The 26,160-nt window shown below is 48.6% G+C and overlaps 1 protein-coding gene across 2 annotated transcripts in view; it reads right to left on the minus strand.

The window, feature by feature from the left end:
* Acan (aggrecan) overlaps nt 1–15,408 on the minus strand; it is a 32,397-nt gene extending 16,989 nt beyond the window's left edge. For both annotated transcript variants that reach the window (XM_021168172.3, XM_029479825.2), the window contains exons 1-10: nt 15,339–15,408; nt 12,794–13,177; nt 11,207–11,381; nt 9,308–9,435; nt 7,698–7,991; nt 6,251–6,655; nt 5,109–5,283; nt 4,792–4,919; nt 3,320–3,613; nt 706–921 (exon numbers count right to left, since the gene is read on the minus strand). In XM_021168172.3, the coding sequence (XP_021023831.1) occupies nt 706–921; nt 3,320–3,613; nt 4,792–4,919; nt 5,109–5,283; nt 6,251–6,655; nt 7,698–7,991; nt 9,308–9,435; nt 11,207–11,381; nt 12,794–13,177; nt 15,339–15,408 (2,269 nt within the window). The remainder of the gene's footprint in view (nt 1–705; nt 922–3,319; nt 3,614–4,791; nt 4,920–5,108; nt 5,284–6,250; nt 6,656–7,697; nt 7,992–9,307; nt 9,436–11,206; nt 11,382–12,793; nt 13,178–15,338) is intronic.
* Between the last annotated feature and the right edge of the window lie 10,752 nt (nt 15,409–26,160).

A 26,160-nucleotide genomic window follows, 5' to 3' on the forward strand; every position in this document is an offset into this window, starting at 1 on the left:
GGATAAAGAGATGGAAGGAGAGAGGAAGAAAGGGAAGAAAATTAAAGGCATGAGAATGGCCTGGGAAGCCTCCTTCATAGCCTCAGGGACACAGGCTATAAGAATTGTGCTTCTGGGACTCCAAAGGCTGACATCTACATTGCCCACTGGAAGTGGGGAGGCACCCCTGAAAAAACCAAGTTCTCCCTTCAATTGCTTCCATATCCAAGAGATAAAGTGTCTCTTGTATCCAACTCAAAGCCCAGTGCTGGTGGAGAAGCTGGCTGTTCCGGCTTAGGGACCGTTTGCACAAGCCCTCCTGGTGATGCTGGTGCTGTTAGAGTGGGAGAGCCCATTTCTAGGTCAGCAGGGCCAGGCGGTGCTGGTTATAAAGACGCCTTGGTTTTCAAGCTGAGGTCCCTGTTCAGAGGACCTGAGAAGTAGAGCAAGTCAAGCATCCGCTGTTTGAAACCCGATCACACCCCCCCCTGCCTTGTTTTTGTTGGTATTTCCAATACAACTTAGATCTAGGTTTGGTGGTGCAGAGGCGGAGGCAGGAAGATTCCAAGTTTAAGACCTGCCTGGGCTATATAGTGAGTTCAAGCCCCACCCTCACCAGACTTCCTCCCCATTCCCAGCCCCCACTGTGGGCATTCCATAGCAGGCAGGAGTGTGGGGTTAGTGCACGTGGCTTCAGGGTATGCCCCAGAGCCCAGCTATACCCACCTGGCTGTGGGGATGTGCCCACTGGGGTGTAGGCTGGCTCCCGTTCGGTCTGTTTTTCTGGCTCAGTGGTGAAATACGGCACTTCTGTTGTCTCTGGCTCCAAGGGGACAGCATCCACACCAGGCCCCACCCGAGTGACAATCCAGTCCTCTATGTCAGAGGGTGATGTGGGTGTACTACCTTCTTCTTCTCCTGGAGAGGGCGCCACTGACACACCTGTGGACGATGTGGGAGGTGAGGTTCTGCCCTTTGACCGGAGTCCATTCTGCCTTGTCCTTCAGGGACAGAGGGGTGAGGGGACCCTGAGGTACACCTGTCCTGTACAAGAACCTTGCTAAGCCACCCCAATCTCTAAGTCATTGAGACAGCTGTTTGCCATTTGTATTTACTGGACAATGGCACCATGTGCCCTCTACCCCAGCAGCTTAGGACCAAGTGCTCTGGGGTATCTCTTCCCCACAGTCTCCCATATATGCTGGACCTAAAATCTTTATGCTTATAAATATATTTTACCATAACAGAAAAGAGACTCCAACTAACAAGTGGTGACTTGTTACTGTGACTTGTTCAAGGTCAATGGCTTAGAAGCACCGGAGCGAATCTCTTAGTTCAAGGTCAATCATGATCCTGTCTACCTTGAAGGCAGAGCTAGGTTCTGAGTGTCTGTTCCTCAAACAGGAGGCTCATCTTTAGATTCCACACAACTATCATGGCATTTGCAGTGGGCAGGGCGAGGGCAGGATTCATAGACTAGGGATAATTTCTGATTTGGGGGAAGCCAGCAACCTAGAGGAGGTCAGGAACCAGACTTCTTACAGAGTGACACAAGGTTTAAAGCCTGGCATGGTGGCACACCCTTTTAATGTCAGCACTTGGGAGGCAAAGGCAGGCAGCTCTCCATGAGTTCGAGGCCAGCCTGTTCTACATGGCAAGTTCTAGGACAGCCAGGGCTACATAGTGAGACCCTGTCTTAAAACAAACAGACAAATAAACAAACAAAAAAGAGATTTGAATCCATTGAAGATCTTGGGTGGGAGGTGGAAGTTATGGTTTACTGGGAGGTGGGGCTTAGTCTGGGGCAAGGGCATCAGTAACTCCCCTGGGAGAGGATTGGCCCCCTTAAATGAACTTTTGGGTTTTAATTAATTTATTCATTTTTTGAGGTAGTACGTTTCTATTCAGCACAAGCCCCTCAAAGTTGTGGCAATCCTGAAGGCTTAAAGAGAAGTTGTGCTTTATTTTGGCATGTTTCATCTTATTGGTCTTTTGCTTCTTTGCTTTGGTTTTCATTTTAGCAGTGTTTTATTGTTTGTTCGTTTATTTATTTATTTATTTATTTATTTTTGTGCATTGGTGTTCTGCCTGCAAGTACATCTGTGTGAGGGAGTTGGATACCCTGAAACTAGAGTTACAGACAGTTGTAAACTGCCTTGTGGGTGCTGGGAGTTGAACCCCGGTTCTCTGGAAGAGCAAGCAGCCAGTGCTCTTAAGCACTGAGCCATCTCTCCAGCCCTATTGTTTCATTCATTCTTTTTTTTAAGAGAGAGAACAAACAAAGTCCGGTGGGTAGGGAGGTGGGGAGGACCTGAGAGGAGAAAAACATGATCAAAATATATGATAATAATTTTTAATAAAAAACCAAAGGCAGGCAATCAGAGAAAGATAATGCATAGTGAAATATAATGCTGTGTATGTTAATTTTAAGTTTTTAATTAAAATTAAAATGTTAAAATTATACAAATTAAAAAATATAAGGCTTCCCCACCACCAGGCATGGTGTCACATCACATGTAATCAGAGCACTAAGAAGTGAAGACAGGGGGATCAGGAGTTCGAGGCCAGCCTTAACTACATGAGACTCTTTCTTAAAATACAAACCATCAATAAAGTAAAAAGGTGTCCGTCTAAGACAGAGAAACTTGGAGGCCTTTAGATAAAAGCAATCCTTAGGCCTGGTGAGATGGCCCAGTGGTTAAGTGTGTGTACCCTCTCACAGAGGACCTGAGTTTGAATCTCACAACTGCCTGAATTCCACCTCCTCGGGGGTCTGATGCTGCAGGCTTCCAAGGGCACCTGCACTCTCATGGACATGTGCCCCTCCCCCCCCCCCATACACATAATTAAACATGGTAAAAATAAATCTTAAAAAAATCAAAATAATCCCAGATTCACAAAAAGTTGTGCGGACATTCAGTTTGATGTGTTGCGTTGAAGCCAAGGCTCACAATAGTCTACAATCTCTATTCTTGTGGGTGTACCATTATCCTATATGGGTGCTGTGAGAATTGAACCAATCAGGGCCTAGAGTATCGCTTTCAACTGTCAGAATGGCTGATACTGTAGTGGTAGGGCCTGCACAGTGTGGGTCAATTAAGCATGTAGCTGGCTGGTGCTTGACAAGGGACACCAGAACTATTTGATTACACTTATTGCAAGGATATTTACAAGTTCAAGAGAACTGACAAGAAGATGCAAGTAAAACAGTATATAACATTGCACAGAAACACATACGGAGTGTTTCACATACACGACCCCAATTAATATTTGTATGTAACTTCCTTTGAAGTAGGAACCACCTGCCGCTGTTTATAGACAGATTTGGTGACTACAGTACCTCGAAAGCAGAAGGCATGGTGCTTTGACAGTGGGTCAGGGAGGCCGGTCTGGTTGGGGTAGAGGTAGACAGTTCTCACGCCAGGTTTGTCCCCGCCACAGGCAGGCCGAGGGGTGACGATGGGGTATCGGAGGGTGCCATCTGCCAGCCAGCCAGCATAGCACTTGTCCAGGCCCTGGCTCCAGGCAGCATAGAGCTGGCCGGTGGAGGCCAGGGTGGCATTTTGATCTGCACAGAAGGCCCGTGCTTCCTGGAAGGTGAACTGCTCGAGGCGTGTGGCGAAGAACACTTCCCCTGGGGACAGAGGCAATGGCGGTGTGATGATTCACGTGTGTCATAGTCCTGTTCCCTCTGCTCTGAGGTAGAGCTCCAGGCACCCCCACCCTGATCACCAGGGCTGTTCATATCCACTATATAGGAGTATATGGCAATACTCCTCTAGGCCCCAGGCTTACTCAGTCACCGCCTCCAGCCCCAAGGCTGTACGCCCTTAGATCTCTTTGGATCCTGGGCAGTAGAGACCAGATTCTCAACATTGTACTGAGTAGGGATTTCCCGGGACTTGGGACATCCCTTACTAAAAAGAGCTGGGCCGAGCTAGTCTACCTATGAGGAGTGAGCTTCCACCCCCGACATTCCCTTTTTTAGGTTCTCCACTCACACCTATGCTCTCTTCCCTTGATTAACAGTGATGGTTCAGCTGGCAACCCCAACCCCGCTAGCCCTCTCAGCTCTCTGCTCTCTCATGGAGCTTGGTGACTGCTGTGGAGCCGATTCTCGTTCTTTTGGGGTTTCAGTACCCACATATTACCCAGGGCCCTACCTGGGTTAGGGAGATGGAAGGTCATATCTACCTAGCGTTTGTGTGTGGCAGGCACTTTTTAATGTGTCTCAACCAATACTCAGAAGATCCTCTAGTGTGAATATTAAGCAGACATGTTTTACAGACGGGGGAACTGAGGCATATAGAGGTTACATGAGTGGCCATGCTTAAATATTTCCAGAACACTGGCATTTTGCAATTTGGACTCAGTGGAAAGGCAATTTGGTGTCATTCATGGCAATGTAAAGAAATGAGACAAAACAGGTCTGCAGTTGAATACACTTGGGCAATGCTGAGTTGCAGAGTTAAAGAGGTTTTAAGCTGCAGGACTTCTCAGGTGGGGCCTTGGACTTGCTCATGGGCACTGAGAGGGGATGCCTAACATTTATTGATAATAAATTGATCAATTTAGCCACTGAACTCATGGCTTTCTGAAGGACCAATGTCACATTACAACAGAAGGGGGGAATCCTATGAGCCTTTGGCGGAGAGAAGGCATTTGAATTGAAAGAGGTGAGAGGTGAGCCTGTTTTCCACCTGAAAAGCTGTGTGGGAGCAGGCCGGTGTAGATGGTGACAATTCTATCCCTCCCTTCTGTGACTCTCCCTTAGTCCCTGCTGGTCTGGGGATGCAATAACGTGGCCTGTACCCTCAAGCTTGTCCACGTAGCAGTAGACATCATAGGTTTCTGATGATGGGCGCACGCCGTAGGTCCTGACTCCTGGGCTGCTGTCTTTGTCACCCACACATGGGGTTCGTGGGCTCACAATGGGATATCTGTGAAAGAGGATGGAAAGGGGGTGAGGGGCCATCCTGGGAGTAGGAAAGGTGTATCTTACCCCTTGCTAGTGAGCAAAGTGCTGGTTCTCCTCCCCACCCACCACCCGAGCACCCCATCCTGTCCTGGGTGTGTGTCAGGCTGGAGGCTTCTTGGTTGGGGCTGGAAATGGCAGGTTTGATTTTTACCTGACGGTCTGGTCCTGCAGCCAACCAGCATCACACTGCTCATAGCCTGCCTCATAGGCAGCTTGGAGTTGCTCAGGAGAGGCAATGACCGCCCCGGTGTGCATGCAGGCCTGCTGTGCCTCCTCAAATGTCAGAGAGTATCTGGTGGAGCCTGGGCGATAGTGGAATACAACTCCTGGTGGGAGAGGAGAGGAAGAAACAGAGGTAAGACAGATGTTCATGCCGTCGGTTCTAAGCTTAGCTCCTTTGTTTAGACATAATAGGTATATCTGGATGATTCCACCTGAGGTTCAACTTGGTGATATCATGAAAGTCATGGCAGATGACAGTGTCATCCCAGGTGGGGGACACCATCAAGACCCTATACCAGAATATAGATTTGCATTTGGGGATCAGCTGGGCTTTGTGCTGAGTGACATCACTGCCCAAGTATAGAGAACCTCACTCACCTAACCTAAGAGCTGCAAGTATTTTCTAGAGAGAACCAGCTAACTGTATTAGACTTTTCTTCTTCTTTTCCTTTTTCTCCTTCTTCTTGTTGAGATAGAATCTTGCTATATAAACCAGGCTGGCCTTGAACTCACAACTCTCCGGCCTTCCCCTCCCATTCTGAGATGCAGATGTGTCACGCCTGGTCTCTAGACCAGGCTTTGTGGGACAATGTGATTTCATTCAAGTGCTTAACTCAGCCACAACTGTCCTAAATTAGTCACAGACAAAGTCTTAAATAATTGGATGCAGCTTTGATTCAATCAAACTCTATTCATGGGCACTGAAATTTGAACATATTTTTGTTACATAACTTTCACGTATCGCAAAATACCTTTTAACTCCTCCCCTTCCTCAGTTATTTAGGACTGTGACAGGCACTGTCAGGTCACTGCTCCCTCAGGACAGCTGCACTCAGCCTACTCACTGAACTTGGCAGATTTTCTATTCTGGTGGGAGGACAAGGCCAGGCAAGGCCATGGGGTCACCCAGAGCAACGGTTTTCAAGTGGGTCTACTTTGTGGTGAACCCTGTGGTACTATCATCTGCTTGATCTATACCCTGTTTTCCACAGGTGACTTCATTAGAGGTTAATGATTTGTGACCAAAGAGTGGCCACAATTGCCCTGCCTGTTCCCCAGGAGTGTACTTACCCCCTGGCAAGCGGGGCTGACCAGGGACTTCAGCTGCACCTGGAGAGATGGTCACTCGCACTACCAGGTCCTCACTGGCAAAGGCAGTGACAGAGTCCGGCCCACGTGTGACTTCTGCAGGAAAGCCCCAGGGTCTGGTGGCTTCTCCAGTTCTCTCCTCAGCCTCTGGGAAGGCTGTGCTCCCCACTTCAGGGGCAAGTGTGAGGGCCTCCCCCGGCTCTGAGATAGTGGGGGACAGGTCAAAGATGGGTTTTGCCGTGAGGATCACGCTGCCTAGGGCCTCTCCCTCTGTGATATTACGGGGCAGGGGCAGCTCCAGGTCTGGCCAGGTCACCGTCTGGATGGTGATGTCGTCTTCACCACCCACCCCGAAGAAGTTTTCTGGGATGTCTACAAAATCTTCACCTGGGATAGGAGGCAATGACAGGCTTTAGTGCTGAGCTCAGGGCTGTTTTGAGGGGACGAGAGCTGAATGTGTCCCATTTCCTTCTATTTGGCTGGAGCCAGGCACCTGGCCCTGCCCACCACAAGGGACTCAGGTATCTGAGTTCTGTGGCTCTTCCTTTCCCTTGGGATGGTTCCAAGCCTCCCGCAGATGCCAAACTCTGAGAATGCTAGAGTCCCTTATATAATTTCTGGGCCACTGCTGGAATCTTATGTCATTTTTTTGGTTGCTTATAATTCCTCATAGAGTATACACACCATTTCAATGCTAGTAACAGCTGTTAACAGTTGCATAACGATGGCAAGACAAATTCTGCACCTATTCAGTATAGATGCGATGAAATTATTAATAGGAGTCTGAGGTTGGCTGAATTTGTAGAAGCACTAGGCTACTCCTGGTATATTGATCAGCTAGCTCATTGCTTATCAAATAAAATCAGTTCCTATTTCCACCTCCCCACCAGCGGCTACTTTGTCTGCTCAGTGTCCAATGGAACAGTGTGAGGAAGGGGAAGCCTGAATCTTGCAGACATGCTTTGTGTAATTGATGCAGGCATTGTTGGAGAACTACCTGTCTCAGAGTCCTGGACAAATGAGGGACTGGCAGACATAAGGTAGTTAATAATAAAAAAGAATATTAATGAGGGTGACATTTCCAAAGAGTGGTTAGATTATCAAAAAAAAGAGAAGAAAGGCTTTTGGGAGAGAGGGTGTCCTTCTTCACATAAGATTGGGCTGTAGAAGTGAAATATGAAATGAGCCGTTGTGGTATGGAAGAGCTGGGATTCAAACCCTAGAAAACAGCGGCTCGGAAGCATATACTTTAAACACTGTTCTGTGTGGATCTGATGAAACTGTGCTGGCTACATTGTGACTCCATTGTCTCTACATTAAGAAGTAGTGAAAACCCAAGTTCAGAAACTCAGTGATCCCTTCCCAAGACCTTCCTGGGATCTGATATCGGTGGCGAGAACCCCCTTCCCACCTTCAGCCCCAGTCCCACCTGTGTAACAGATGGCGTCATATCGGGATGAGGGATCAGGATAGCCTGTCTGGTTGGCGTGTAGATAGACAGTCCTTACTCCCAGGAGGTTACCCCCGCAGTTGGGCCGAGCCTTGGAGATGGGGTAGCGCACGCTGCGGTCCGCCAGCCAGCCAGCGCTGCACATGTCCATACCGCCCTGCCAGGCCAGGTAGAGCTGGCCTGTGGTGGCCAAGCGTGCCCCCAGCCTCCGGCACTCGTTGGCTGCCTCCTGGAAGGTGAATTTCTCCGGGGATGTGGCATAAAAGACCTCGCCTGTGAAGGACAGACACATCACACTGGGTGAGGGTTTCGCTCACATCCCAAGCTGCCTGTGTCCCTGAGAGGTCCACATCTTATCCCGGAGGTTTATCTTGTTATCCTTGGTTCTGCGTTAGTACCACACTCTTCATTTCTTTCAGAACTTTTAGGTAGGATGACACCAATGTCCTAACAAGGACCTTCTCCTCCCCCAAATAAAACAAACAAACAAACAAACAAAAAACAGCTACCCAAAATGCAATGGGTGGAGCAATCCCGAAATCAGAAGCCCAGTTGGCTGCTATTCACCCTCCCACCACTAGGGGAGCTTTTCTTTAACACAGGCACTATCCATTCCTAGGAAACTATCCCAAATTGAAAATCTGATGAGAAAAGCAGGCCTCACCTTTTGATCCCTTAGAGTACTGCCTTCCAAACCAGGGCCAGTAGTACCCAAAGAGCCCATTATAGGGTAATTTGGGGTCTGCTAGCTTTTAAACAATATTTCCTAAACTTGGAAAGGTTTGAGGATGGGGTGGAGTTGTGGGCAGTCTCTGATCACTTATTGGGTAGTTTCAGGTGTCCTTGCTCAGTGGCTGCTCAGACAAAAGGACTGTTAATTGCCTTGGGTTAGTCAAACATGGGGACATGTGGTAAGAAAGGTGAGGTATATCACCACGAGCTTTTCTCCCAGCTAGAGGAGCTTGGTAGCTATGAGATGGATATTCAGAGAGTGTGTGGGATTTCCAGAGAGGTAGATGGGAAAGGGGTGTCATCTACAGGCCAGGGTAACTCTATGTTCAAAATTAGTACCCTCGTAAAAGAAAGAAACTACCTAGGTTTCTCCCTCGAACAACCCAACAAAAGGCCCAGGGTAGGACTTCAAGCTGGGGGCCAGGAAGTGGAGAGAGGGTAGCTGGGAAGTATGTTTGTGTGTCTGTTGTGTCTGACCTAGAGTGGTGTAGGGATGAAGCCTAGGGTCTGCCACTGAGCTACACCCTAGACCTGAACATGGCTTTGATGGCACTGTGGACCTTAAGGCAGAAAGGGGTTGGCCAGAGATGCTGAGACCCTGGAGAAGAGGGGCAGTCCCAGGGGACTTTGGAATTTGGGGTTTAGTGGTAGCACTAAATTGTTTTACAGATGCCTGTGGCCACTGAGAACCCCTTCAAAGTGAATAGCATGGATTCCAGCAAGAGACCATTGCTGTTCATGGCAGGAGAGGACTGAGGGAGAGTGGTGGTCCAGAGGAGGACTCGTGTAGCTATCCCACATGTGATCGTGGTGATGTGGGATGGAAAAGGCATCGCGCAGGGAACGGGCTTTCTCACCCTCCATCTCCTCAGCGAAGCAGTACACATCATAGGTCTCATTGGTGTCCCGGATTCCGTAGGTTCTCACTCCAGGGAACTCGTCCTTGTCACCATAGCAACCTTCCCGGGGAGTGTGGATGGGGTATCTGTTGGGAAGTCAATGTGGGAGTGTGACACTAGGAACAGAGGGTACCCCAAAGTCACTGTCCTTGTAGCCATCACCTCCATAAGAAGAGACAGAGGCATAAAACTACTTCTGTCCAAGTCTGCTCTGCATGCCTGCTGCTCCTACAGTCTCAATGCTGCTCACGAGTCTGGCTGCCTCTGCTCCCAAGTGCTCTTGGTACCAAACACTCTCTCCCCCCAGAGATACAGTCCATGTAAAAGGCCAGAATCTTGTGGGTTTTGCAAACCATGGGCCACTGTGGTGATCATCTGTACTGCAGCAGCACGGAGCAGCTACAGACAATGTGTAACCGAGTGAGCATGGCTAAGTTTCAGCACAGCAATATTTACAGAAACTAAGAAAGGGTTGGTTTGGATTTGGCCATGGTGCCAACTTGGTACCACTTGAATCTTAGGTCTACTAAAGTGAAGCAGGGGCTGAATTCTCTTGACACTTAAACTAAGGCCCAGAAATGTGAACGGATTTGTTGACAGACACACAGCTTCCAAATTCCAGGGTTAGGATTTGAGTCTAGCTCTTCCTGAGGCCAATATGTGGACTCTTGCCATGTTAGACTGTTGTCTTACTTATCTTTTGTTTGTTTACTAATTTTTGTAGGAAGGGCCAGTCCCAGTTAGCGTCAGCTGTTAACTTGACACAGTCTAGAGTCTCCCCAAGGGGTCTCAACTGAGGGATTGCTCAGATTAGCTTGTGACCAGGTCTGTGAGGTCTTGAGCTTTGATCAATGTAGGTGAGCCCAGTCTACCGTGGAAGACACTATCCCTAGACAGGTGGGCCTGAGATGTGTGAGAAAGCTAATTGAGTGTGAGCCCCTGTGTAAGCCTGTGTATGAGCCTGACAAAGCAGCACTCTTCCATGTTTCCTAACTGCAAGTGTTCCTACCCTCACTTACCTCAGTGATGGACCGTGACCTGGAAGAAGTGATGGACCATGACCTGGAAGAAGCTGGAATACATTGCTTCCTCCCCAACTTGTTTTTGATCAGTGTTTAATCTCAGCAGCAGAGTTGAAACTGTAACAGTGCTGTGATAACTTGTGACTTAAAATCCCCTAGACTAATCCAGCTTGTATAGCTGTCTTCCTGAGGTCTTGTGGGCTAGCTTTGGGGCTAGCCTTAGGATGTATATGGGGTGGACAGTCTGCCTTCACAGGCTTGATACACTGTACTGAGATGCTTCAGGCAGTCCTCTGTCCTGCTTTGCCATGTGGCTCCTAGGATTCACTCAGAAAAGATGTTTCTAGACACTTGATGTATGTATGTCTTATCTTACAAAAAAAGGATATAAATAAGCAGGCAGTGTACACATAATATATTTATATATACTATGCAATATATAATATATTGTTGTAATATATTATGATATAATATATGAACAGGCAATATAAATATAAATAAAAAGGCAATAAATAAAAATAAAACTCCAAGTTAAAAGTTGACAAACAAACCAGAAGCCAAGAAACATCAGGAGGAAAAACAGGCACAGGGGGCAGTGGAGCTCAGAACAAGGCTGCTGGATTTGTCTTCTCCAGGGAGAGTGAATAATGGGGGCCTGGGATGGGACACTGGGTATGCATGTTGACAAGGCTGGACCCTAGACTGGCCAGAGGATTATGTCTGTACCAGCTCAGTGCAGGTCATTGTCCCACCCCATTGTCTGCCTCATTCTGCTAGGCCTCTGGTACTTGGCTCTCAGCTCTGACAGATTTTCCTCTGGGGGTCAGGGTCTCACCTGACTGTCTGGTCAGCCAGCCAGCCTGCATCGCACTGGTGGAAGCCATCCTCATAGGCAGCCTGCAGTTGTTCTGGGGTGGCGATGATGGCGCTGTTCTGTAGGCAAGCCCGCTGTGCTCGGTCAAAGTCTAGGGTGTAGCGTGTGGAAATAGCTCTGTAGTGGAACACAATACCTGTGGGACACATGGACCAGAGGGAGAGCAAGTTAGGTGTGAGCCCTTGAGAAATGGTGACCAGGATCCAGGGGACCTTGGGCACTGTCTGGTCCAGGCCGACATAGTTTATTATAATCTTTTTTTTATTAATTTGAGAATTTCATACGTACTTAAAACGTATTTTGATTATATGTACCCCAACTTCTCTCCCTGGCCCCTTCCAGCTGTATCTCTAACCCTCCACCCCTCCCACTGGGTCCAACTTGTGCTGCCTGTGTATTCCTGGGTGTGGGGCCATCTACCGGAGTGCGGCCAACCCACCAGGGGCTGTACCCTTAAAGAAAACTGATACTTCCTCCGCCAGAAGCAGTCAGATCAGCTGCCAATAGATCCTTAGCAACTGAAGTTTGCTCTTGCTGGAACCCTGTCTCCTCTCCGCCCCACCCTACCACCTTAACAGGGTGCTTACCACCCCATCATCAGGCATTCTGACAATAAGAAAGTTATTGGGACGAAGGCAAAAACTATCTCCTTGTGATTTCCCTTTTGTCACTCCAGGCCTTCTAATCCCCCCTCCCCACCACCAACCCAAGGAATGAGATATGAGGGTTCCAGGTCTCCAGTAGCTCAGGGGCATCCTGATGAGACCTCTTAGAGACAAAGGAGAACAGGAAGTGAATCTTCCGTCATTTCTTTGGCCTCTGAAGCTGAGAATAAAGGTTGGAGGAGGGGGCGGGGATGATGCCTGGATGACGTGTTAGGAACCCACTTTCACTCATTTCTAGGAACATGGCAGATATGCCATTTAACTCATTTGCTGAGGTGCAAAATGGGCACACTTCCAAGGCTGCTCTGAGGTAGGAGACACACCTGTGGGCATGTCTGTGAGGGTTTGACTGAAGAAGGAAGACCTACTCTGAAGGTAGATGGTACCATCCCATGGTCCAGGGTCCCAGAGTGAAAGAAAAAAAAGGGAGAGTGATCCGGGTGAACACTGGGATTCATCTTTCTGCCTCATGACTGTCGCTGCAGTATGATTAGCTGCCTCAGACTCCTACCACCATCTTGTCCCCACCATGGTGGACAGTATGCCCTCACACTGTGAGCCAGAGTAACGCCTTCCTCTCTCACGTGGACTCCTGTCAGGTCTCTGATCGCAGCAGCAAGAACCACTGATAGACCCAACAAGTGAAAGATTGTTGGCAAACAAGCTGCCAACACCAGGATGTATTTATGTGTCCCACTCCTAGAGTCCCAATCCCACAGAGAAGAGCATTTGCCAGGCAGTCCCATAGTAGGGCACAATAAGGAGAAAACGGGTATGCAGAAGAACTGAGTGGGAGAGCGAGTCTCCAAGGTGCACATTGCCCAGGACATCATTCTAGCTCTTCCTACAGGCAACATGGCGTCCCCAGTGGGAGGCCCTTCACCTTTCACTATGACCTCCAGGGTAGCTTCACTGTCCTCGATGCCGTGCATCACTTCACAGCGGTAGATCCCAGAGTCATTGGAGCGAAGGTTCTGGATCTCCAAGGTAGCATCGCTGGGGATGGCTGGATAGTTGGGGAGTGACACCTTGTCTTGGTAGATGCTGTTGACTCGAACCTGTCCTTCAGTGGCCACCAGCAGTACCACCTCCTTTTCCTTGGAAACACGGCTCCACTTGATTCTTGGGGTGAGGGGGGCAGTGGAGGGAGCAGTGGTCACAGGATGCATGGGGTCGATGAAGTAGCAGGGGATGGTGAGGGAAGACCCTAGGAGGACCTTCAGTGGGGATGGTTGAGGGATGCTCACGCTCAGTGAGTTGTCATGGTCTGTGAGGGAAAGGTGGGAGGAGAGACAGATGTGTTAGGAATCATAGAGACCACGAGTCTCTGCCTCCCTCCTTCCAGGCCTGGAAATGCAGCCACCCAAGAGGCCCTTATCCAGCCCACCATGTGGGAACCTGGGGATTCTCCAGGTGTCCCCCCACCCTAAGACAAAAATTCAGAGCTAAACAAAGAATTCCAGAAGAGCATGAGAGAGACCTCAAACCTTAGACACCTAGAGGGGATGCCAACCCCTAGATACACAGGACCCTTATTCTTAGAGTAGTGATATGCTTGATTCACAGATTTTAGAAAAATATATTGAAGTATTTATTTTGGATATCATGAGTTCTCCATAAAAGGTTCGTGTGTGGAAGGTATGGCGGTGTTAGGAGAGGTGACCGGATTGGGATGTGCTGCCTCATAGGAGGGAGATAAATCACTGCAGATGCAACTTTGTAAGGGATATCTTGTTCGCAGCCCGGCCCCCAGCCTCCCTGACTCCCTGTCTCTGTCATTCTGTCTCTGTCTCTTTCTGCCTCTCTATCTCTGTCTGTCTGTCTGTTTGTGTTTGTCTGTTTCTCTCTCTCCCTCTCTCTCTTTCTCTCCCCCACCCACATCTGTTTCCAGGCTACTGTGGGGTGAACCTCTCCCCTCCACTGTACCTTCAGGCATGACATTTCTGCCTTGCCACAGACAAGCTGTTTTCCTGAGACATTTTTCTCATAGAGGCAGATACTGTCCTACACATTGGGCATAATAATTATTAGAATTACAAAATTCTCCACAGCCTTTAAACTTGAGACACAGGACTTCAAGATAGATATATCCTATTCTGGGAGGTCTGCTTTGAGTTTTAACTGGACCTTGTAGAAGGGCAAGACTTTTAAAGTCAAGGATGAGAAGACTGGGGAGAACAGGAGGTCAGGCATTTATTTTTTGGCCTGTAAAGTCAGAAATATGGGGCTGGGTAGGATTAGACAACATAAAAATTATGGAGTGTGTCAATAGAGAAGACATAGTGTTTCCTGAATTCCGTTGGAAAGGGAGAGAGAGAAACAGCCTTCTATACAGCACCTTTCATGGCAGGTCTTAAAAATTTAGAACCTTCCCTTTCAAGGGATGCTACAGGTTGAAATAAAAATGTTTAGGATAGTTGTGGGTGGTAGAGACATAGCAGGGTAAGAATAGGGGAGCCAGGAATGTCTGGAGTCCAGCCTGGACCTTTTGATGTCTGGACAGATTCCACCATCTCTCCACAAACACCTCCATCTGCTGCCCAGCCCTGACGCCGGTGTCCACAGCCTGGCTCTGTAATAGTGGTCCTCAGGGGATAGCCAGAGGCCACTGTTGAATCCAACTTGGTGGTTGTCAAAGCTCTCAGCCAACCCTAGTGGACTGTTTTGCTAATGTGGACACATCTCCCGAGGTGATGGCTAGGGTCTGGGTATTTATGGATCTCTGAGCATCATTGGAGGTCCAGATAACCACATCTACATATTCAAAAGCTGTGAATCAGGCCAGTATGTGAGTGAATAAAATACTGAGTGTCTTTCCATTTGACCATGGAAATTTTTTCCATGACCCTGAAGTCCTGGAGTTTTGCATTGGCATACAGTGGGTTGTGGGGAGGGAGGGTGCCCAAGCCTCCTCTTGTCCCTGCCACCATGAGCAAGCCTTCTCTTATCCCCTCCCCTCCCACTGTTTGGGAGGTCTCACAGACTGTTCAGCCCTTGAGTTCCAGATCCCCACACTGTGTGTAAAGTTCTTCACATGTCCCTTGAGTCAGGGTTGGGGAGCTCACACCAGGGCTGTGCCCTCACTTTTAGAGGAAAACCAGTCTTTTCAACATTGTTCCTCAGGTTCTCGTCTCCCCTTTGGTGGTCCCATCCATGCCCCCTCTGGCCCCCCATGTCTTCTCTCTATCCCATTCACTGTGCAGTGGTCTGAATGAGATCCCCAAGGGTTCTGTGAGGCTGAGCAACTCTCCTTGCTGGGGGCTTTCAGTGTGTGTGTGTGTGTATGTGCGTTCCTACTACATCTAGAAAGGGCCAAAAAAAGGCCAAAAGAAGGGGCAGCAGGGACAGTATCCCAAAACAAAGTTGGACCCTGTACTCGGAACCCAGTACCCACTGAATAAAGGAGCCATGCATAGAACTGTTCTCACCTGGAATTTCTTCTGAGATCACTGCAGCGATGACCCTCAGAGTCACAAAGACCAAGAGTAAAGTGGTCATAGTTCAGCTGGAAGAAATAGCAGACAGTTTAGGCACAGGATAGTTACGGAAGAGAGACCGTGATAAAATTCATGGCCAAAGCTCTGAGATCACATTGAACAGCAGGTGGTTGCCGTGATCTGGACAGTGTTTCCACTGAGGATCCTTTCCTCAGAAACCGTCATCCTTTCTTAGGTTAGTTCCAAGGTGGTTGGTACGTTGGTTCTCCCATCTTCCAGTGGAGGCTCGTCCTAATGAATCCCAGTGATAGCTAATGACCTGTGCCAGGTGGACCATAGATGCTCAGGTTTATACACTGTGAGGGGTTTTGCATAAACACTGGGATCTGTAGATCTAGAGGGCCTCCCCTCTGCAGTGTGGGTGGGTCATCGCCAACCACCTGGAGGCTTTAACATAAAAAGGACTGTTTCTGGAAGGAGAGAGACTTCTCCCCTCATGGCTTTCCAACTGATTTTCTCCTCCCTTGTGGACTTGACCTGAAGCATCAGCTTTTTCTGGGGTTTGAATATGTGGAGCTTCAAACTGAAGATGTGTAGCCAGGTGCTCTGGCCTCCTTTCGAGTCTCTGCAACTCTGGGGACCCACAGCCTCCACTTGTATTGACTTTATTCTCTCCCTCTTCCTCCCACCCCCTTCTCTCTCTCTCTCTCTCTCTCTCTCTCTCTCTCTCTCTCTCTCTCTCTCTCTCAAACACACACACACACACACACACACACAGAGTCATGCAAGGGCATGTCCTCTGCTGAAATGAAATGATTGGTCAGTAGTGGAGCACACATGTGCAAACCAATCTACTGCATGCCAATCATATGAAAGTATGGGGAACATAATTATGTATATAGTACATGAGGCTTGGTAATGACAGATCTGTTGCAACCACCACTTAAAGCTCTCCCTTGAACCGTAGGGATTCCCAACTCCAGCCAGCAAGCATAACTGAATTTATCAAGCCATCATCTGGAGCAGTGGCCTTCAGCCAGCTGCATGTGGAAACAGTCTGGACCTCATAGTACCACTGCCCTGGAGGGTACACAACCATGCCACACACACACCTTCTGAGACCTGCACTGTGTGACGCCATGCCCCACATGTAGCAGCAGCAGCAGCAGCAGCAGCAGCAGCAGCAGCAGCAGCAGCAGCAGCAGCAGCAGCAGCAGCATTTACTTTTGGTCTAAGAATAATAAAGGAAGCCTTGGGGATGGGGCAGTGGTAAAGGACAGATGCAGCCACAGAGAGCATCCTTCATGGAGACAGCGCCCTTCCCCCTGGCCTCCACATCCCAACCTCAGCTCTTTTGGAGTCCAACCATCCAGCAGGTGTCGCTCTCTGTTTAGTCACCATAGGCTGGGCCAGCGTGGGGATCAGGGCGCAGCACCCTTAGGAGCATCAAGATTGTGGGGAGGGGAGACACTGACATTTCCATCCAGGGGTTCCTGGGGAGGAACAGTCTGGGCCCAGGACAAGGGGACCCTTTCCTGTCTCTGGAGCTTGGCATTTTTGACCATCAATCCTCAACCCAGGCCTGAGAAATGAAAGGCCTGTCTGTGCGGCTGAGGGCATAGAGGCACGTGACCCCTCGTGCTGTAGGAAGTCTGGAAAGTTCCACAGTTCTGAGAAATGGCCCCTTGCTTCTCCTTAGGGATTTTATGACTTAGATACTAACCTTAAAAATAAATTTCTGGGGCTCCAGGTCTGGCACTTTGAGGAGACACAGAGTTGGAGAGGGGCTCTTGTTCAAGATCAGTGAACCAGTCAGGGCTAGGAAATGGTTTCCTGGAGGGTCAAGGAAGATCAGCCTGAGGTGTGTTTGCAGAGGGACCTTTACCCAAGACCCAGACACAAAGCTAGCCTGTTCCTCCCTCAGAACACCCTTCACTTGGAAATCTTGTGTATGTTTCGGAGTTGTGTTTCTTCCCTCGCTCTCCGAACAAGCTGGACATTGTCTGGGATGCAATGGTGCTCTGTGGGGTTTGGACTGGCTCTGTTTTTCTCCCTGGCTTAGACCAGGAAATGTGAAGGAATGAAAGGGAGGGGGCTGGTGCAGAGTAGGCAGCAAGACTAATTTTATTTCTTCTTCTTAAAAACTTTGGGATAGAATTATCGCAATAAATATGCTCTTGTGTTTGTGTGTGTTTTCTCAGTTGTAAAGAAAAATAGGGAGCAATTCCATTCTGTCTGGGTTCCAAGCCTCTCAGAGACTCAGTGAGGCTTTTATGTAAGGATACTGGCTTTGCCAGCCCACGCTCACTCGTGGACAGAGAGACCTTTCTCAATGGGAAGGAAAGCGAGGCCGTGGGAAGGGATGGCACATGAAGGGCGTTGAGGATGGGGAGACGAGAGGAAGGCCTGAGATGGACAGCAGTGGGAGCTCAGAAGCACGGGGGATGGCCCAGCAGAAAGCCTCAAGGATCCTTGTATGCCAGGGATTGACCAATTGTTAGAAGCTTGACCAGGAAAAGCAGCAGGCTCCTGCTTTTCATCTCTCTCTCTCTCTCTCTCTCTCTCTCTCTCTCTCTCTCTCTCTCTCTCTCTCTCTCTGTGTTTCTGTCTTTCTCTGTGTATGTGTGTCTGCGTGCACGCATGTGTGTCAGTCTGTCTTTGTGTGTATGTCTCTGTATGTATCTGCCTGTGTGATTGTGTGCATGCGTGTGAATATGGTCCATAGTTGGAGGCAGGGACTTCATCAGATCACATCATTGAAAGTGTAGCTCCTTGTCTCATTCTGAATTCCTTTTTTAGCAGCTCTGTCAAGACTCAGACCCAGGTCCTGGCCCTGCCGGGTCACTACCTATTAACACAAGACCTGTTCTTGCTGTTTCACAGATGGAGTGAGATGTCTTGCCAGCCAGTTCTTCTCATCTGGGCTGGGCACTGTGCCTTTGGCACTGTATACACACAGGCTGTAGCATCAGCAGGGACCCACCAGTGCCACTCCCACCACCGTCTTGTCAGCTTGTGTGAGACACTTAGAACCCGTGAATTGGGGACGATGGAAATGGATGTGGGAGGGGAGGCTTCCTACCTGACAGGAGGATCAGGCCAGGTGACTTTTCATAAAGAAAAAACTGTTTTAATTCGAAAGCAACACCATTGCCCTTCCAAAAGCTAGAGAAACAGGAAACAGGAGGAGGAGGAGGGAGAGGAGGAGGAGGAGGAGGGGGGAGAAGAAGAAGAAGAAGAAGAAGAAGAAGAAGAAGAAGAAGAAGAAGAAGAAGAAGAAGAAGAAGAAGGAGAAGAGGAGGAGGAGGAGGAGGAGGAGGAGGAAGAGGAGGGGAGGAGGAGGGGGGAGGAGGAGGGGGGAGGAGGAGGAGGGGAGGAGGAGGAGGGGAGGAGGAGGGGAGGAGGAGGAGGGGAGGAGGAGTTCTCCTACATCCCAATCCAGTGTTTGTTTTTGTTTTGCTTCTGTTTTTTGTTTTGTAATTTGCCATCTTTTTGCAATCTATTTTCTATTTCCACAGAATTCATCGGATGAAAGGACAGTTTTGTTCCTTTAGAAAAGAACACGATGGGATTTTACAGTGCGACCTTCCTTTTGAATACCTGTGCTGGTAGCTTGGGCAGAGAGACCTTAGTCTGTTCTTGGATGGGACCAGAGGTTCCAGTCCCACATGCATCCCTTCATTAACCAGCAGTCTGTTCCACTGCCATTGGCTCCTGTGATCTTCCTGTGGCGTCTACCATCCAATCCACATAAAACCCTGGGCGCAACTTCAGGGGCCTGTGTGCTCTCCACCTGCTCTTCTGTGCAGTCATTCTCAGTTCTGCACACTGAAGCTCCCAGGCCTATTTCCTCCTTGGAGCCACAGAAGGCCAGAGTTGGGACTGACCACTGTGAGCTTCAAATCCAATGCATTAAATTTACAGCTGAAGAAACCAAAGCCCAAAGAGGTTCAGGGTTTTGTTGAAGACCATGCAGCAGGTTAAAAGTGAACCTATAGCTAGAGTCCTATTCCAAGGATTGGTTCTTCCTATTTCTCAGACTTTGTGAGCTTCACAAAGTAGAGAGCATGGCTAGCTTACTCCCTGCTGTCTTCCAAATACTTACTGTAGTCACATACATACACACACACACACACACACACACACACACACACACACACAGAGAGAGAGAGAGAGAGACAGAGACAGAGACAGAGACAGAGAGACAGACAGAGACAGACAGAGACACACACAGAGATAGATAGATAGATAGATAGATAGATAGATAGATAGATAGATAGATAGATAGATAGATAGATGGAGGGCACTGGGCATCTTGGGAGTCATCTCCTTCAGCCCGAGGTCTTAGGGGTGGGGAGGTGGCACTGGAGGCTTGTGATGGTTCAGCATTCATGTGTGCAGAACCCCAGGAGATAGATCCCCACCTCCATTTTACATTTGTAGGTCTCAGCTAGAGCAATACAGCTTGCTCACCGTGCGCATAGCTGAACTGGCACATCAGCATGGCATGTGACTTCAGGAAGGTCAGTCCAGGTACAGCTCAAAGGAGTAAAAACCAGGACCTTTCCCTCCCAGGACTCCCAGGGAAACCGAGGCAGAGCTACACTCAACTCAGACTAGCTTTCCACAGTCAGTATAAAGCATCTCCTTTCAATTCCACATCCAGCAACTGCTACATCGCAAGTTTGCACTTGGGTGTTATTCGGGAGTGTCTATACTAGAGGAATCAGCAAACACCCATGAGGTGAAAACTTTTCTTTTTTTTCCCCTGAGAGTGGATTTGCCAGTTCACTGGAAATAACTTATGCTAAATATAAAAGAAATCTGGGAGACAGACAAGAGGTGCTTCTCCTTTCTTAAGAACATGACTTTCTTGTTCTCACTTACTTGAGGATGTTAACTTGTATGGGGCCTGGACCTACACAAAACAGTCTGTAACATCTCCTCACTGAATGGATGAGTGGAGACTGGATTTGGCAGATTGGGGAGCCAGGAAGACTTGCAATGGACAGAGGTGTTCAGTGTCTTTAATTTAAGTCTTGGAGAAAGCAGCAAGGTTACTGATTCCTCAGCCACTGTCCTCTACCTAGCCACCTCTGTGGGCTAATCTCTAATGGGGCTTTTCCAGTTGCCACCCACCCATGGATGAAACCTACCCTGAGATCTGTGCGTGACCGTGGTGGCATGTGTCATAGACACTGGGATTTCTAATCTTGCATGGGGAAGGGCCCTGTGAAAGAGGGGCCCCAACCTTAGTTTGTCCATTTCCTATGTATCTCAAGCAGAGTGGGATGGCGGGTGCAGGGGGACAGGAAGCAGATCTCAGCTCAGTCTTAACGCACTGTGGAACACACAAGACTATTTGCTGTCTTTGCATATGTAAGTTGAAGACATCAAGTGCATGCTCATGCGTGCGTGAGCACACACACACACACACACACTTGAAGTTTAAGTTATTTTCCTTGTATGCCCTTTCTATTCTTTCATACTTCCTTTTCTCTCCTTCCCTCACTTGCTCCCTCCTGCCCTCCTTCTCTTGCTTCTCTCCTCTTTGATCTTCTTATTCCCAGTTTATTATGTGAGCTATTCTTACTGAAACATCCTAAGTCTAACTCTACAGATCCATGATCCTGCTTTTTAGCTAATTAAGTGAGTCCTCTTGCAACGGCATTATCCTTGCGGTGGGGGCTACTGCAGATAAAGCACTCAAGGCCACAGTTTGGTCTCCCTAGAGAAGCCCTGGACTGAGAGGGGCTGGTGAATGGGAAGGAGGGGCTTTTCCTCCTTCAGAATAGCTTACAGCTTATTGGTCAGGCAAACCTGGAATTAGAGATAGAATGAGGGGTGCTGAGCCTTAATCTGGACCATGATCAAAATGGACTTTGAACATCCAATTTGTTTTTCTTTTTTTGAGACAGGATCTCATGTAGCACAGGCTGGCTCTGGACTTACCATGTAGTTGAATATAACCTTAAACTTCTGATGCTCCTGCCTCTAGCTCCTGAGTGTTTACAAGTTTGCACCGCCGTGCTCAGTTTCGCCAGTACTGGAGATGGAATCCTGGGCTTTGTGTATTCTAGGCAAGCGCTCTATCAGCTGAGCTACATCCCCATCTGAACCTCTAATTTTCCATTTTGGAGATGGGAGACTCTCGGCCCTGGAATTCTCTGAGATTCTAAATGTGAACTTCACGCAGCCTAAGAAGCTTTTGACATCTAGGGACAGAGTAAACTTCATGTCCCCCTTAAATGGACTCCTTCTTGGTTAAGGGCCTCCTCGTGCTGGCCTGCTCTGTTTTCACCAGCCAGGACTATAGACAAAGCCCATTCTCCGGGAGAATTTCACACATGTAGAAAGATTCTGGTTACCCTTGTGTGTAGTCAAGAAGGGGAGGAGAATCGGGCAGTGAGGGCATGAGGGTCCTGCTGTGTCTATCGAATGTAGGGCAGGTGATGGGTAAGGATGAGGGCAAGAGCCAGACTCGGCAGTATCACTGGGGGCAGGGAGCAAGACATGGAGAAGTGACTCCTGGCTGGCTGCAGCTTTGGCTTTATGCAGATGTGGGCTTGGGCTTGTCTCCCTTTGGGCCCTGCTTGCCTCTGGTCTGGCCCCTTCCCCAGCTTCCTTTCTAATACACAATTCTGTCCCTGCACAGTATTCTCCCTTCAGCTTGAGTCTGACTAGACCTAGTCTGCTTGACCTAGTCTGCTTCTATCTTAAAGGCCCAGCACAAATGCCACCCCGAGAAGATGCTCTAAAGACCTCAATAAGAAGCAGTCTTCTCTTGGCCATGCCTTTTTTTGTCTTCGTTGTGGTGTTGATGGTGGAACCTACGGCCTCTTATGGTCTGGCCAAGTGCTCCACACCCAGACTCAGCCTTGGCTCTCTTTCACATTTTATTTTGAGATAGAGTCTAGCTATGTTGCCCAGGATAGCCTTTGAACTCACTGTGTGGACTATCCAGGCCTTGAACTTGTAATCCCCTGCCTCAGTCTCCTGAGTACCTGGGATTACAGGCCTATATATGTAGGCTTGGCTGTTCTTTGCCTTTTCTGTGTGAAAGCCAGTTTATGGATGAACACATCCTGGCAGGTGGCTTCTCTCACATGGATGCTCTATTCTATGAGGTCAACTGTTTACAAGGTATGAGGACAGCAATTCCAAGGGATGGCTCACAAGGGAGGATGCAGGGGTTTGGGGAGGCTGTACAGTTGCGAGAGTGTTGCACTGGAGTCAGACAGATCTTGTTAAGTCACAGCTGTGACACTGAAACAGGGACACTGCAATTATTTAGTCTCCTTGCGGCTCTGCTTCCTACCTCTATAGTGCTGATAAGGCATCGATCGCCCAGGGCAGGACCGATGTGGGCATCTAATGAGAGAAGCTGTGTGGCCTCCAGTGCAACGTCTCCTTAAATCTTAGACTCTCAGCTGACAGGATTCTCCCTGTGACAGATAGCCCTGCAGTGCATCCCCCATTGCTGCAATTTACCCCACTGCTCTGACTACGTACTGTGGGCCTTGAACCTCGGGCTTCTGCATCTAGGAAGTTCTCCCCCAGTGTGTGGCAACTCGAATTTAAGGGACACCTCCAAAGGTCTGGCCATTTGCCCCTCAATGACAGCAGGGAACGGGAATACCCCTGCTCCTTGGCTCAGATTTGTGACATTCATTCAGGCTGGGTATAGGATGTGGCTTCAAGTAAAACTGTAGGCCATATATTAGAAGCCAACTGCTGCCACCTCTGTCTCCAGGGCTTCCTTGGTTACAGAGGATGGCCAACTTTTCTCTATCTTCAAGGAATAGGTAGCAAGAATAAGCTTGCATGGTGGACTCATGAGCAGTTTAAAGAGCTTTAAAGAGCCTGCTATGGGTCAGGAATTGTGTTCTTAGCTATACGAAGACTATAAGGCCACCTTCCAAGCCAGGCATGGTGGAACATGCCTGAAATCCCAGCATTTGGGAGACGGTGGTAAGAAGATCATGAGTTCAAGGTCATCCTTGGCTCCACGGTGAGATCTAGTCCAGTCTGGGCTCCATGAGACTCAGAAAATAAAACAAAACCCAAACAGACAAGGCACCTAGCAAAAGGTAAGCATTGTCGCCCTCTGTAAATAGATGATATCTGATCAGAGAGGTGGATTAACTTGCTCAGGACAAAAGGACACACAGCACAGAGAAGCAGGTGGATATATTCCCAGTCAGCTCATACGACAGAGACACACAGCACAGAGAAGCAGGTGGGTATATCCCCAGTCAGCTCATACGACAGAGAGTTTGTCTCCAGGCTGGAGGATGCAGGGTTACGGGAGCCTGCTTCTGCTGTTGCCACTCCATGCCTGTAGACAGCAGCTGGCAAGCCAGATTCCCAGCTTTCTCTGGGACTTCAACTCATACATGGGGGTCTTGCTGGGCTCTGAGTTCTCTCTTTTCCTGCACTTAAGTGCAAATCAGAAATCCACTGTCAGACCACATCTATTATCCCAACATGGTAGCTCTTGCTTGCATCCACCAGGCTCATTGTACAAGAGCTAAAAGGTAGATGGCCACCATCCACACCAACAGAAGCTGAGCTGCACACAGACAGGCCTTGCTGCTTTCTTCCTAGGGTTGTCAGGTTGCTTAGTACAAAGACTGTTTGCAAGGGACGCTTGGACGGTGGAGGGAGCACAGTGGAAGGCTGGCAGGAGCAGACTCTAAATACTTAACGATGACTTCTCTTGACTCCTTCCATCCCACAGATACACATCCCACTACTAATATCTCTTGAGTTGGCTACACTGTGATAAGGCATAGGATGGGCTTTGCCTTTCTGGGGTCCACTCTGAATCCAGGCTCCATACAATTTCCCAAACCATCCTCTTCTCCAGTTTCCCAGGAGGCAGTGCAGTATGGTGGGAGATGGGTGCCTTTAGAACATAACATGGGTCCATACCTTGTCTCCAAACCTGCTACCTTTGTGGTCCTGAGCAAGTTTCTTATTCTCACTGGCTGGAATTTCCATAGTAGGGAGGCAGGAGAATGACTTTCTGTAATAACCTGCTCTAAGATACCCTTTCATCCTTTCAAACTACCCTGAGTCTCTAGGGCCCCTGGGTAATCAGATGCTGCTGGAAAGGGGACATGGACATTGGGAGAAAGGGAGTTGGTATGAAATGAGTCTCTTAAATGAGAGGTGCTGAGCATAGGATAGATAGCATCCACCCAGAGAACTTGGCCTTGAGACTTCTGGGATAAGGATGAGTGTCCCCAGAACAAAGTGCAGCATCTTCTCATGCAGCACATACTGTCCCCTGCTTCTACTTGGACCTCATGTGACACCTATAGCCCATGTGCCCCTGACTCCAGCTACTTTCTAGCTGTGCATTCTGCAAACTGAATGTTGCTCTCTTTCTTCTTCCTGGTACACCCTTCCAGAACTTTCCACGGCTTTCCCCTTTTCAGTGTTCAGTTTCAGTTCAGATATCCCCTTCCTTATATATTCCTTCCTTACCACATCTACCTGTTACATCCCATTCGTTCAATACATGTGGAGCACCCCAAAGCTGACACATCCCATGTGGAGCCCCCCTAATCTACAGTATCACATGTGGTGTGTGCCTCTAATCTGAAAAATCCAAAAAGCTCCCGGACCCAAAACTGAGTAGCAACACAAATCTCCATGTGTCAGACTATTCACCATGAAACAGTCCCACTCCCAGTGTCAGAATCACCTTCAGGCTATGTCTAAGGCAGAAATGAAACACATGAATTTACTGTTTAGACTTAAGACCCATTTTCTAGATACCTCATTATGCATATGCAAATATTCCACAAAAATTCTGAGATCAGAAACTCTTTTAATCTTAATCGAACTCCATCTGTACCATCACTTCAAATCATTGTCTTTTCTTTGTCCTTTAATTGTCTATTTCTCTTACTAGAATTATGTTTTATAAACCTTTGTCTGTTCTGCCGACTGTGTTACTCCTAGCATCTAGAACAACGTTTGGCATACTAGGGAAATTCAGTATTTGTTGAATGAATGAATGAATGAATGAATGACTCTTCTGGACTCATTCTGGGAATGGAAGTAATACTAAGCTCAAGGACAGTGGCTACTGTTGAGTGTCACCTGTATCCCTTACCCTGGGGAGCTTCAAAGGCCGCTAAGAGTGTAAGCAGGACAATCAAGAAACCTGGAATATACATGTGGCCTGGGGACAATCCCTCTTACTCCTCCTCTACTCAAAGAGGACTAGGAGTCGGGCAGGGTAGGCCCAGGGGTCTCAAAGCAGCATTGAGACCAGCGCTCCATCCTGACTAAGGCTGTCTTCCTGAGGAGTGGGAGGTCACATCCAGGCACTGGGCAGGAGGACGACTTCTCGAGGTTTGGGCACTGGAGAATTGGCTATAGCTGTTTATGACTCCCTAGTGAATGACTGGAGGAAAGTGGGCACAGACTTAATCTTTCAGCTCCTCCCCTCTGTTCTCACCCTCCCTGAGCCCACTTTCAGAGCCTTTCAATTTCCTGTTGAATTAAAGGAGCTCTGGGCACAGTTCTGGCTCCTGGCTTACCCACCCAGGGCCACTCAGCTCTGCCCTGTTCTGTCTGTGGAAAGGACCTCAGTACTTGGGACCTGACCTGCCTCTTCCTGTCTCAGCCTTCCACTCCAGCCTGGGGAACTCGGATGTTTTTGCTGCATTAATTTCAGACTTTGTGTAAATAGGAGACTTGGGTCTTTGCGAAGGAGTGTCTTTTAGTCTAAACTTTCCGTCTGGAACGAGCTCCTTTCCCGGAGCAGGGACCTTGGGCCAAGAGCTCAACTCCTGCT

Source organism: Mus caroli, unplaced genomic scaffold (genome assembly GCF_978045245.1).
Source record: "Mus caroli unplaced genomic scaffold, Mus_caroli_1 scaffold_8, whole genome shotgun sequence".
In the NCBI taxonomy this organism is placed as follows: Eukaryota; Metazoa; Chordata; class Mammalia; order Rodentia; family Muridae; genus Mus; species Mus caroli.